At 45.5% G+C, this 13,276-nt stretch overlaps 1 protein-coding gene across 2 annotated transcripts; it reads left to right on the top strand.

Annotated features, from left to right (window-relative positions):
• Positions 1–3,873: 3,873 nt before the first annotated feature.
• PRDX3 (peroxiredoxin 3) lies at positions 3,874–12,814 on the top strand. Of its 2 annotated transcripts, XM_082407050.1 has the most exons (7): positions 3,874–3,971; positions 5,364–5,499; positions 7,038–7,179; positions 8,141–8,276; positions 9,114–9,217; positions 11,342–11,507; positions 11,834–12,814. In XM_082407050.1, exons 1-7 carry the CDS (start codon positions 3,936–3,938, stop codon positions 11,885–11,887), a joined length of 774 nt encoding a protein of 257 aa, XP_082263176.1. In that variant the 5' UTR covers positions 3,874–3,935; the 3' UTR covers positions 11,888–12,814. The 2 variants fall into 2 exon arrangements, with proteins under 2 accessions (XP_082263176.1, XP_082263177.1); XM_082407051.1 differs by lacking the exon at positions 11,342–11,507.
• Positions 12,815–13,276: the final 462 nt, after the last annotated feature.

Raw genomic sequence — 13,276 nt, 5'->3', positions numbered from 1 at the left:
TCACGGGAGGGGGAGGGGAAGCAGGCAGACCAGGGGTAAAGGGGTGGGCCCAGGGCCTGTACTTTTGCAACGTCTCCAAATAGAGTTCTACGGACCACTACAGAGAGGCTGACGGGACTCAGAAGGGTGGCATTCATCCTCTACCTGACCTGGTTCCCAAGACCAGCTCTCCCAGCATGGAGTGAATTATGAATAAATATTTCTACCTAAATCCTGTAATCAGCCTGTGGATAGCATTCTGTATTACAGTTTTTGTAGTGCCGTGTCTGAGTTTGGGTTCTCCTAGACCTTGAGACTAGGATTCAGTGCAAGGAGCTTGTTTGGGAGGTGCCGGAAGTGCAGGAGAAGTGGGGGAAGTGCAGGAGGAGTGGGGACAGGGAGTAAACGGGAAGTCTTCTGTACTTTCACTAAATTTTGCTGTGAACCTGAAACTGCTCTAAAAAATATGGTCTACTGAATAAAGGTGGGGGGAGAGGGAATAGGCGGGGAATAGGCAATAAAGACAGGAGGGGAAAGGCTCAGAAGGAAGCCAAGGTGTGTCGGGGTGGCAGGAAGGGAGCTGCCCTGTGAGTGAACACGAAATGACCAGGGGCCTACAGTGGGCAGGCCCTCCCAACCCAGAGTCACAAGAAGCTTCACAAGAAGCCTGTGAGGTGCGGGTTCCTGCATGGAGACTCTCAGACTTGGGAAGGTGAAACAATCTGTGGGTCCATGGGGTTTTTTTGTTTTTTTTTGCTACACCATGTGGCTTGCAGGATCTTAGTGCCCCGACCAGGGATCGAACCCACACCCTCGGCAATGAAAGCACAGAGTCCTAACCACTGGACCACCAGGGAATTCCCCATGGGGTTTTGAACTGAGGACAAGTCGACTCCACCCACTACTCCGCTGCCTGCCCTTGAGGAGCTCACCGTGGAGCAGCACGAGGCCATGCAGTGGGAATCCAGGGGATAATGTTCTCAAGAGAGGCCTTTGCTAGCAGACATGGCTCAGTGTCGAGACCGCACCTTCCCTGAGCCCAGGGGCCCTCGTCAATGGGAAAAGAAGGGGAAAAAAATGAATGCTTTTTGCCGTGGAAAGAGGAAGAACACAGCAAAACCCAGAGTAATGTTTGCCATCTCTAATTGTAGCCCTAGTTACCAGAATATTAACTTGTGGTTCCAGGGAGGTATTTTCCTAATCATCATAAAAAGTAGCATATATCTTTTCATTTGCCTTTCCCTCGACTAGTTCCAAAAATTCTTCTCCCAAATTCAAAAGCGAGAATTTCAGTTATTTTCTACCCTTTTGGTAATGAGGACGAGTTCAGTTTGTCTTTTTCCCTCAGGGGAACAATCTGTGTCCTTGTTGTGACAGCTAGAGAAAACTGAATAAAGAGATGTCTTTTACAGAATGAATGTGGAAAGAACGTTTTGGCCACCATGTCAGCCACTGCTTATTCATTCATTTGACACATTTTTCTGAGCAGTTGCTATGAACCAGGCACTAGCCTAGCCATGGGGACCACAGAGCTGAGTAAGACATGAGCTCTACCCTCATGAAGTTCACAGTATGGTTAAGATCTAGAGAAGACTATAGAATATTCCAATGTGATGTGGCAAGAGCAATGAGAATGAGAAAAACGTGAGACATGAGAATGAGAAAAGCTTTCTAGGGACCTGCAAGGTTTCTCTAACCCAGACCCATGGGGGAGGTAGTCAGGGAAGGCTTAGCAGAACAGTGCTCAAATACCAATACTAATTAAGATTATCTTTTCTTGGAATGAACAAGTGGAGGACTCTGCTTATCCTCCCAGGGGAAGTCCTTGGCTGTAGCCTGAGATTTAGCTGAAGGCCACTCACTTTTGCAATTCTGAATAGGCTTGAAAGGCTCTAGTATGAAATTCCTTCTGGGCCTCTGGGCCTGAGATTCTAGGTTATTTCATTCCTTTTAGGGAGACAAGGGAGATAAGCTTTAGACAGCGATCAGCAGACCAATGTGTCCAATGAAGTTCTCAGTTCTAATTGTCCCCTCGCCAATGAATCCCTGTGTGACTTGAGGCAAGCTGTTGAACCACAGGCAATTGCTTCAGCTTTCTGTTTAGAAAAGAAGTGATAAGCAGTGAAATGTCCTCTCCAATGGCCAAAAGATCTGGGAATTGGGCTGCTGTCTTGGGCCTGTAAGCAGATAAGGTGGGGGGTCCCTGGAGAAAGAGAACCAGGCATGGCTTTCTTGACCTAAGAGAAGCCATTTTTGGCCTAAGCTATTTTGTGATCTAAGCCTGGCCACAGAACTTGCCCTTGAACAGGTCTCAGTAATTAATGATCTAAAGGGAACAGAAGAATGGAGAAACAAATTACTTTATCAGGCAAGAGAAGAAACTATAGCAAAGATAATACATCAGTTGTAAAGACTTCCAAGTCTGTTTCAATGTTTAAGATAGGCCTGAAGCGTTCAACCATCAGATCAACTGGAACCTAAAGCTTGGACTTGGGGACTTCCCTGGTGGCGCAGTGGTTAAGAATCCACCTGCCAATGCAGGAGACACAGGTTTGATCCTTGGTCGGGGAAGATCCCACATGCTGCAGAGCAACTAAGCCCATGTGCCTCAACTACTGAGCCTGCGCTCTAGAGCCCGCAAGCCACAACTACTGAGCCTGTGTGCCACAACTACTGAAGCCCGCATGCTTAGAGCCCATGCTCCGCAGCAAGAGAAGCCACTGCAATGAGAAGCCTGTGCACCACAACGAAGAGTAGCCCCTGCTCGCCTCAACTAGAGAAAAGCACGCGTGCAGCAACAAAAACCCAACACAGCCAAAAATAAACATAAAAAATAAATAAATTAATAAATAAATTAAAAAAAAAAAAGCTTGGACTCTTTCTACCACCCAAGCCCCTTCATGAATATGCATGTACCCTTAGCTTAAAATTTCCCCAGTTTTCCTGTTTGAGGAGATACTGCTTTGGGAAAGATCCCTGGTGTTCTCCTTACTTGCTGCAAGTAATAAATCCTTCCTCCTCCAGATCTTTGCCTGGGTTGTGTCTTTTGGCTCCACACCCACCAAGAGGAGAACCTGGTTTTTCAGGTAACAGGCCTGGTGTTTGAAAAATACTCACTTAGAATCTACATTTTGTCACACTTACTGTAGGGCCGCTGTGTGATTTTTATCATGTTTGATGAATTTGCTTCAAAGTACCGTGCTCACCACTGAGAACTTGGCTTTACTAATCAACAGAAAACAAATTTTAGATATGTCCTAATTCTCCCAATTTTGGCAAAAGAAGCCAAAAAGCCCATGCATCATCCTAAAGGTTTTGAGGACAACACAAACCTTGATGTGTCTGACCCACTCATCTTATTAACGGACTAAAATTGCATTAATAATTTTTTTTTTTTTTTTTTGGCCACGCCGTGCAGCGTGCTAGATGTTAGTTCTCCGACCAGAGATCACAACCTGCGCCCCTTACATTGGGAGCTCAGAGTCTTAACCACTGGACCGCCAGGGAATTCCCTGCATTAATAATTAATTCCATTTCATCCAGAAGCCACAAGGCTACACCTCTGGCTGAAATAGGAAAGGGATTCTTTTACAGAAACCGTAATCCACAGGTTCACAAAAAGTAGCAAATATGGAAATATCTATCTTCCCACCTGGATTAGACCTTTTTAGGTTGGGGCGACAAATAGAAATAAAGTGTCGCTTTCCCAAGCATGCAGCTACTTAGAAGCTTTAACAGGAATTAGCCCCGTATAAATCTGGGTCAAGGGACCCGACCACAGGAACGTTTACACGCGGAGGATCCCCAGAAGGCTAGGAGGATGCAGCTCTTCCCCGCCGCGGCTCCGGCCGGGCCCCGCCCCCGCCTACCTAGACCCCGCCCCTGGTTCCGCCCTCCCTGTAGACCCCGCCTCCTCTGCTTCTCCGTCTGCCCCGTGGGTGCCGTGCACCCTGAAGATGGCGGCCGTGGCGGGAAGGTTGCTCCGGACTTCGGTGAGTGGCTGGCGGCGGGGCACAGGCGCGGAGACACTGTGGTGGCTCCGAGAACGTGCTTCCCAGTTGGGATCCCGCTCCCCTGCGGCCTTGGGGCCTTTCACCCTTCTTGGAGGATATCGGAGGGTAACGGAGCAGAGGCCTCCTCCTCTACGGAAGGCTCCCTGCGCCTGCGCAGAGCTGCCCTTCCCCCACCCCACCCCTCTTGTGGTCCCCTCCCCAAATCCCTTTCGCTCGAGGTCGTGGGTCCCCGGTCCCCTCTCCACCTAAGCATCTGGCTCTCGATGCAGGCGATCTGGCCCCTGGTCCCGGTTCTGTAAACGACTCTGTGACCTTGGACAAGTGACTTCTCCTTTCCGAACCTCAGTTAACTTTCCTCACCTTAACACAGAAAGAATGATGTTTCCGTGAGCAGCCACTTAAATGCTGGATGAAAACCAAAATGCCAAAGTAACCAAAGTGCTTACGTGCAAAAGGCGCTTTTCTCCTCCCCGCCCAGGGCGGTCCCTGCCGTTTTCTCCAGGCAAAGCCTAGCACCCTCTTGCTACCCGCCCTCCCTTTCTCGTGGTGGGGTTCAGCGCAGGCTCTTTCTTCTTCCTGAGTCATGCTGGACCCTGAAATTGAGCAAACGTTTCCCTTGAGCCCTGTCCAAACTTTCCCAGAGGCTGAACTTTGCTCTACTTGTTTGCTTCTCTGTGGAGCTGGAAGGCCCTTGTCTTTTCTAGGGACAACCTTGACCGTAGTAGAGCGTGCTCAGCAGATCTGCTGGTAAAGGGCTTAATACACAGGGCCTGGCCAGGTTGCCCGGTTTCTGAATCCTCTGGGTTGCTCTTAAAAGCATGGAGTCTTTATGTTCTTATAATTCTCCTCTGCCTTGCAGTGTTGGGTTTTTTTTCCCATTCATTAATTTATATATATTTTTAAATAAAAATTATATATTTGAGGTGTGCATCATGATTTGATATACGTAATGAAATGATTACTACAAACCAGTTGACATATCTCTTCACATAGTTACTTTTTTGTGTGTGATGAGTACACCTGAAATCTACTCTTAACATATTGCCAGCTTCAATACAGTATTATTAACTATAGTCAATATGCTTGTACATTAGATTTCAAGACTTATCCTACATAACTGCAACTTTGTACCCTTTGACCAGCATCTCCCTTTCCTCCTCCCCAACCCCCTTTACAATCCTGAAGGATAAGGAAGCAGAAGGGAATTTTAAGAACATGGAGACTCAATCCATGCTCTTAGAGTTTGCAGTTTGGTATTTTTGTTCACAGGAATAAGGACAGCCGAGGCCACTACTGGCCTGATGCCCTCTCAGCAGGAATTCAGCCACCATTCTGGGAATACTTCCTAATTTAAAGTGTTTCTCTTTTTAGCTTGTCCGACACGTGAGTGCCATTCCTTGGGGCATTTCCGCCTCTGCAGCCCTTAGGCCTGCTGCTTCTCGAAGAAGGTGCTTGACAAATGCATTGTGGTCTGGTTCTGCTCAAGCAAAATTCGCCTTTAGCACCAGTAAGTGTTGTTATGCTTTGGTTTGAACCAGAAAATGGCAACATTTGTCATCTCTGAACAGGGGCTCTGAACCCTGGCGGTATATTAGACTCACCTGGGGAGCTTTTGCAAACATACCCCTGCCCCAATCCCACCCCAAACAAAATGAGTCAATCTCTGGGGTGAGACCAGAACATCAGTATTTTTTAAAAGCTCACCAGGTGATTCTGTTGTGCAGCCAAGGGTTGAGAATCACTGAGGCAATCTGCCCTTGTGTCACCTTTCCTTGTTGGTTCCAGAGGTTTTAATCCCCAGTGTTGAGGAACTTGGAAGGGGGGTGAGAACACTCAGAGGCCTCTGGGCCTGCTGTGTGTGAAGGGGTGTGAGCTGACTGGGGACTGACAGTGCAGCTCCTGTAAAGGCTTTTGGATTCAAACTTGTGGGCTGGCTCCTCTTGACCGTGTTAGGCTGGTCTAATGGACTGCTCCATGATCTGAGTGATGCACAGCTATTTCTTGAGATTTACACTCCATTCTCTAGAATATGAGGTTTGCTAAGTACAGCCTCAGATATTTGAAAATGCCTCCTTTAGATCTGTCGCACCTTTTAAAAAGAGTGTATTTAACATGTAATGGTTTGGGGGGATATACTTGAGCAAACCCTTTGTTTGTGGGTGAAATGTTCTAAAAAAGTTTACAATTTTACTTCCTCGGAGCTTTAAGAAATTTCTGGTAGCGATTTGATGCCACAGGTTGAAAACTTTCCTTGTCACCTGTCCCAAACGCCCCTCCCAGCAGCTCCTCCTGTTTCTGAAGCCAGGCATCTTGACACTTGGCCTCCTTTGTCCCGCCTTCCCAGGTAGAAGCACGTCCTCTCCAATTCTGACACAGCTCTTACATCCTTTCCTTTCTTTCTGTTCCTTCTGCCGTACCCTTTCCCTCCACACCTCTCACTTAGATGCTTGCAGTCACCTCCTAACATCAGGCGCCCCCCTCCCTGCTCCTCTTACTCTCCCCTGCAGACCGATCTTCCTAAGAACAGCTGACGCATCATCCACCTCCTACGCGAAAGCCTCGGGTGATTCCTGTATCTCTTCTTTTAAGAACAGATTCATTGGCCTGATATATAAGGGCCCTTGCAGCATGGCCTTCGCCAACCTTGCTTTGTCTCCCACACGTCTTCCCTCCATGCACACCTGCTCTCTAGATCAGGCTCTGCCACAGGCTGTTCCCCACACCTGCCCTGTTCTTTCTTTTGTGCCATTAGCCCTGGTCTTGGCAAAATCCGAACCATACTTAGAATCCACCTCCAGGCTCTTGTTGTCCTTAATTCTATGTTCATTCCATCCCTACTGTCTCCTGTCTTTTTAGTTTCCACAGCACTTTGAATATGTGTACAGTCTAGAACTATGAAAAGAGAAAAAATTACCTAAGATGTACAATTGAACTGAACTTTTAATTATACTATTAATTAATTACTGTGAGAGGATTAAATAAAATCAAATAAGTGCTTGGCTTAACAAATGAACTCTACATGTGTGTGTTATGTTTTGTTTTCAGGTTCCTCATGCCATGCCCCTGCCGTCACCCAGCACGCGCCCTATTTTAAGGGTACAGCTGTTGTCAATGGAGAGTTCAAAGAAATAAGCCTTGATGACTTTAAGGGGAAATATTTAGTGTTCTTCTTCTATCCTTTGGATTTGTAAGTGTATTTTCTGTGATGCTTTAATGTCATTCTGGGAGCAAGCAGAGATCCCTGCCTCCCCGCTGACACTGCCTGTCTCTAGTTACTCTTGGGAGGGTTGCTGCTGACCCTTTTTCACTGATGGCCTTGTTGATACAGTTTGCATCTGTAGCTAATTTACAAGTGATAAATATAGGGGGTGGAGTGGCATTCCTTTTAATGGGGCAGGGGTTTAATGTGGCTCTGTTTTATGTATGTACTCTGGAGTAGTAGTTCCTGTAAGCCAGTTTGTGAGGAAGTTTTCACTGGTTCGGGGGAAAATGAGAAAAGTAAGGATAAAATGAAATTTCTCCTGAAGCTACTCTATTTAGATAAAATTTTGTCTTTATTCTTGGAATATGCCTCCCCTACCCCCATGTTTTTAATATGATTCTTAAATAGAAAGGTGATAAATCTTTTTTTTTTTTTAAACTGGAGTATCATTGTGACCAGGAGTCCAGTGAGGATGGTTAACCATTTTGCCTTTCTCACCTTTAAGCAAATTGAACTAGTTTTTTTTTTTTTTTAATTAATCATTTATTTATTTATTTTATTTTTGGCCGCGTTGGATCTTCATTGCTGCGTGCGGGCTTTCTCTGGTTGCGGCGAGCGGGCTTCTCACTGCGGTGGCTTCTCTTGTTGTGGAGCAGGGGCTCTAGGCTCACGGGCTTCAGTAGTTGCAGCACGCAGACTCAGTAGTTGTGGCTCGTGGGCTCTAGAGCGCAGGCTCAGTAGTTGTGGCGCATGGGCTTAGTTGCTCTGTGGCGTGTGGGATCTTCCTGGCCCAGGGCTCGAACTCGTGTCCCCTGCGTTGGCAGGCGGATTCTTAACCACTGTGCCACCAGGGAAGTCCCTGAACTAGTTTTTAGACACCTATTGTTCAGATTTTAAACCCTTGTTTTTCAACTCTCTGATGAGAATTTCTACCCTTTTTCCCTAGCACCTTTGTGTGTCCTACAGAAATTATTGCTTTCAGTGACAAAGCCAATGAATTTCACGATGTGAACTGTGAAGTCGTTGCAGTGTCAGTGGATTCCCACTTCACCCACCTGGCCTGGATAAACACACCAAGGAAGGTATACACATCATTCACGCTGTGTCTGCACTTGATCTTAAAAACTCAAATGATCCCATTAAAGACCAACGTAGAAGTTGTTAAAGCATGACTAGTCTGAAATGGGCTATTTGTCAGGCCTAACCTACTGGCAAATTCTGTTAAACTCTACCCATATCGCCTTTAACATTGCATGTATTTACTCCCCACTACACTTGTATTTTCCAGAGTACAAACAGTAACAGAGAACAGACTCTGCAGGGCAGGGGAACAGCTGGGGTCCATTGCCTCCCCTCTCACCTGTACCCTGTAGATCCCCGGGACCCTGCGAGCCATGTGGGACAGTGATTAAGTTTTCTGATATCACTGCTCTGCACGATCAGTATTCTTGCCTAGAAACTTGCTTGGGAGAATCAAAATTTCTAGCTATGCTGCTGGACTATCAATATCAAATTATTCAAAGTATTCTTTTTTTTTTTTTTAACTGTTCCATTTTTATGCTTCAGAAATTAATCTTCAACCGAAAGGATACTGTAAGAATTAGAAAAAGAAAGGTCTGTAGTATCAGCTGGGTGTAAATCCTGCCTCTGCCCCTTTCTAGCTGTGACCTGGAGCAAGTTACTTAACCTTTGTGTGTCTCAGTTTCCTCATCTGTACAGTGGTGGTGATGATAGTAGCTACTCCAGGATGCTTGGAGGAGGAAGTGAGACAACAGAAAGAGCTTAGAGCAGCGCTCGGCCCATTGTTGGTGCTCAGTTACTGCCGTCCGTTGCCACTGTCGGTCAGACACTGTGTTGCCTGGCTGAGGATGCTGTGGGAGCCACAGTATAACAACCAGCCCTGTTTGCATTTTTATTAGAATGGCGGTTTGGGCCACATGCACATCACACTCTTGTCAGATTTGACTAAACAGATTTCCCGAGACTACGGTGTGCTGTTGGAAGGTCCCGGCCTTGCACTACGGTAAGATCCGTTTCTTATGAACTTAAAATTGGTTTTCATGTTTAGCATCATCCTACTTCATAGGGGATTTATAGACACCTTGGTAGGGAATTTTTAGAACCCCAAATCCTTAATTTGTCTTTTAATAAGCACTGATGGATGCCTCCTGCAAGGGTTGGCAGTCTTGCAGAAATGGCTGAGACATGTGTGCCCCCTGCGTCACCCTGGGCCTGTTTCTGAAGAAGGATATCATGTCTTGATGGTCACACTGCTCCACTCTCCCTGACTGTCTGGGAGCCACTCCTGGCGCTGAAGCCATCAGACTGTTTGGAGATGGGGTGGGGGGGGGCCAGCAAGGGTAGGAGTCAGTTTTCTGGAATGGTTAGGATCTTGTACAAGCACTGGAACCAGACCGGAGTTTGAATTTGTTTAAACTCAGCTACTTAATAGCTGTATGACTTTGAGCAAGATATTTAACCTCTTTGAGTCCCATTTTTCCTGTAACTAAAATGAGAATGTACCTCCCAGGTTGGTTGTGAGGATTAAATAAGGTGAGGCAGCTACAGAGTTTTTGGCACAGGTTCTAGTACCTGTCCCAGCCTGTCAACCTTGCTGGGAGGGATGAGAACTTAGGCCTTAGAACTGGCGTCTTGATGGCTGCTGAATGAAGGAGGGATTGGGCAAAACTTTACCTCCAGGAAGGAAGCGAGAACCCCACTTTGATGTGCCTCACAGTTTTGCTGGGGGCTGGCTTGAACCCTCTCACCTGCCTGCTGTTGTAGCTGACGTCTGGCCTGCTTGGGTTACACCTGAAATTTTAGCTCCGGGAGCCACCTTGGAGCTTGGGCCTTTTTGACTCCAAGGGGATTACGGTCTTCCTTTAGTAAACTAAAGCCTAGCTTTGACAGAGTTGGCAAGGGAAGGAGAAGAGTGCTGGCATTTTCCTCCCAGGATCCCCTCCCCTGTAGAGTCGTGCTAATTTTGCAGTTACCTCCCTACTGGTTTCTCTATTAGGATTGACATAGGGAGAGGAGTCGAGTCTGACTTGTAAGATAAGGCTTTCTTTCTGGAGTCTGTAGGCCCTGATCATCCTAGCCCTGTGTCTGCATCTAAATGGCGGACTCCACCTTGGCTGCACCCTGCAGGAGCATACACCAGGACCCCTTAGCCTCAAAGCCTAGACCCCCAAAGGCCAGGCCCAGGGAGGGAGAACCACCTTTTTATCTTCTGAGTTTTCTCTAACTTGCCTTTTTCCTAAGTGATTAACACTTGGAATGCCACACGCTTTTAAAGATGGACTGTTAAAAACCTAGGAGTTTTATGACATCTGCATATGTCATAGTAACACCAACACTCATATGGAAGATGAGCACAGACCCCAGGGTGGGTCACCTCATTACATTGCTGCCAAGTGATAAAGAGTGATGGGCTTGGACAATCTGACAATAAAAATAATAACTATAAGTGACTGAAACACATCAAATATATTTAAATCGATAATTTGAAGAGTTCCAGGGAACCAATTCATTATTTTGAAAACTATTAATAATGGAATAGTAGTAAGCACTCATTCTGTCTTTCCTGTACAAACTGTACCTCAGTGTAACCAAAATAAATAAAAGTGATGGGCTTGGTTTTTCCTTTAGCTCTCTGCTCTGCATAGCCTCAAGGCCAGTAAATTTTCCCATGGGATTTTTCCCCCCTTCTACGCAAGAATTCACTCATTTCATAAGTACTTACTGAATACAGATAAAATACATCTCTGTCCCTTCCCAGTTGCCTATGGTTTCTTGCCAAGATTTGATGCAGCAGCCCAAAGAATGCTTACTACATCACTAATAAGAAGTCTTTGCTCTCTATAGTTCAGTGACTTACAGATTCTGCGACATATAGGTCACATTTGTAAATGTGACCATACTGCCTGTTTTCCATGGTGGCCTTGCCCAGTCCTGTCTTTGTTAAAGCATCTGTCATCAATAAGAGATGATAAGCTGTTTGTACAGCAAGGAAAACCCCGTTTTTAAGCATATGATAGAGTTTAATAAATGCTCTATCAAGGATAATTAAAGACAAAAAGGGGTAGAAGTTAGAGTCTTTCTAGCTCTGGTAATGTTGAAATACTGATGATGATAAATTCTGATGCAGAGGTCTCTTCATAATTGACCCCAACGGAGTCATCAAGCATTTGAGCATCAATGATCTCCCAGTGGGCCGAAGCGTGGAAGAGACCCTCCGCTTGGTGAAGGCATTCCAGTTTGTAGAAACCCATGGAGAAGTCTGCCCAGCCAACTGGACACCAGATTCTCCTACAGTAGGTTTCTTTTCCAAAAGCAATGGGACCCCAGCAGAGGGTCCCAGGTCCTCACTGCCTCAAGGGCTGCTGGCCTGGAATATCCACGAAAGAAGCCCACCCTTGGGGGCAAGGGTGTAGATGGTGTGCAAATGGGTGAAGCTGGTGCAGGTGAGGGTGGGACCAGGCACCAGGCAGGCTGTTAATGTAAGTTTCATCCAGGTATTTTAAAGGAAACAGACCAATCTTTAAAAAGTTAAAGAACTTTAGATTAAAAATTGAGGGCTTTCAACTCACTTTTGAGATCATAAAGTCACTTACCCAGTGAAATGTTTTTGTATTTTCAGATCAAGCCCCATCCGACTGCTTCCAAAGAATACTTTGAGAAGGTAAATCAGTAGACCATCCCATGTGCACCTGCAGCTTCCCACGCCAGAAAAGAACCACAGCTGGAACTCACTTTTAGCATTTCAAAGATTATTATTTATAGAAGGCAAAAAAAAATTATGCTTGTATTCGTAAATATTACTCTAAACGTTTTGTTTTTGTAACATTGGCCAAGGCTTTTAAAATGTGGTTAGTTACTAACGTAAGGAGTCCTTTATTGGCAGTGTATGGATGGATGGCTAGTTGCTATAGAATGTGCAGTTCCCCTATTTCTTGGATCATGTCTTCAAAGGGAAAAGGAAACAACTCTTCTTTATCAGCCTTACTTGAACCTTTGTGTACACCAGAGTAGTATGACAGGCATCAAAAGCTTCTGATCAAGGGTCCTGAAATTTTCTTCTTGAGTTTCTTTGTATTAAACTGAATTTTCTTTTAAGATCATGGTTTTAAGTTGTTAGCATCAATGGTCTAATTTAACACTTGCAGGACTTCCCTGGTGGTCCAGTGGTTAAGACTCTGTGCTTCCAATGCAGGGTGCGCGGGTTCGATCCCTGGTCAGGGAACCAAGATCCCACATACCATGCAGTGTGGCCAGAAAAAACAAACAAACAAACACTTGCAATGAATGTGTATGTGATTGAAGCAGATGTGAATCATGTTTTTTAAAAAACCACTGACAGTGGCCAAGTGACTTAACTTATCTTGTATGTTCCCCAGTCCTGAGATTTATACTTTATATAGTTATTTTACTTATTTTGTTAGCTGACTTAGTGCCTACATACATTTCTAATATTGACTGGGCATAATTATAAAGGATAATTATTGAATCCAGGGATTGCATTTTGAATTTGAATCATTCATGCATTTGAATCATTGTAATTATTTTCTTTCCTGAAGTGTTCAGTGTAAAAAATATAATAAAAAATAAACATTTTAAAATACTTGCATTTTTAACACCATTAATTTATTGGTTCAGCTTATGTTGTGGGACTCTAGTTTTCCTTCTCTGATTATATCAACAAACATTTATTGAACATTTAACTCAGTGGCTACAAAGATGAATAAGATGCTGGCTCCACTTCCAAGGAACTCAGTTTAGGAGGCAAAAGAAATATGGAGGGACTTCCCTGGTGGCACAGTGGTTAAGAATCCACCTGCCAATGCAGGGGACATGGGTTTGAGCCCTGGCCCAGGAAGATCCCACATGCTGCGGAGCAATTAAGCCCATGCGCCACAACTACTGAGCCTGCGCTCTAGAGCCCGCAGGCCACAACTACTGAGCCTGCGTGCCACAACTACAGAAGCCCGTGTGCCTAGAGCCCGTGTTCCGCAACAAAGAGAAGCCACCCCAAGAGAAGCCCATGCACCGCAATGAAGAGTAGCCCCCACTCGCCACAACTAGA

Source organism: Balaenoptera borealis, assembly GCF_965194805.1.
Source record: "Balaenoptera borealis genome assembly, chromosome: 10".
Classification (NCBI taxonomy): domain Eukaryota; kingdom Metazoa; phylum Chordata; class Mammalia; order Artiodactyla; family Balaenopteridae; genus Balaenoptera; species Balaenoptera borealis.
The sequence above is the reverse complement of the archived record's forward strand: the minus strand, read 5'-3'. Positions and strand labels throughout refer to the sequence as shown.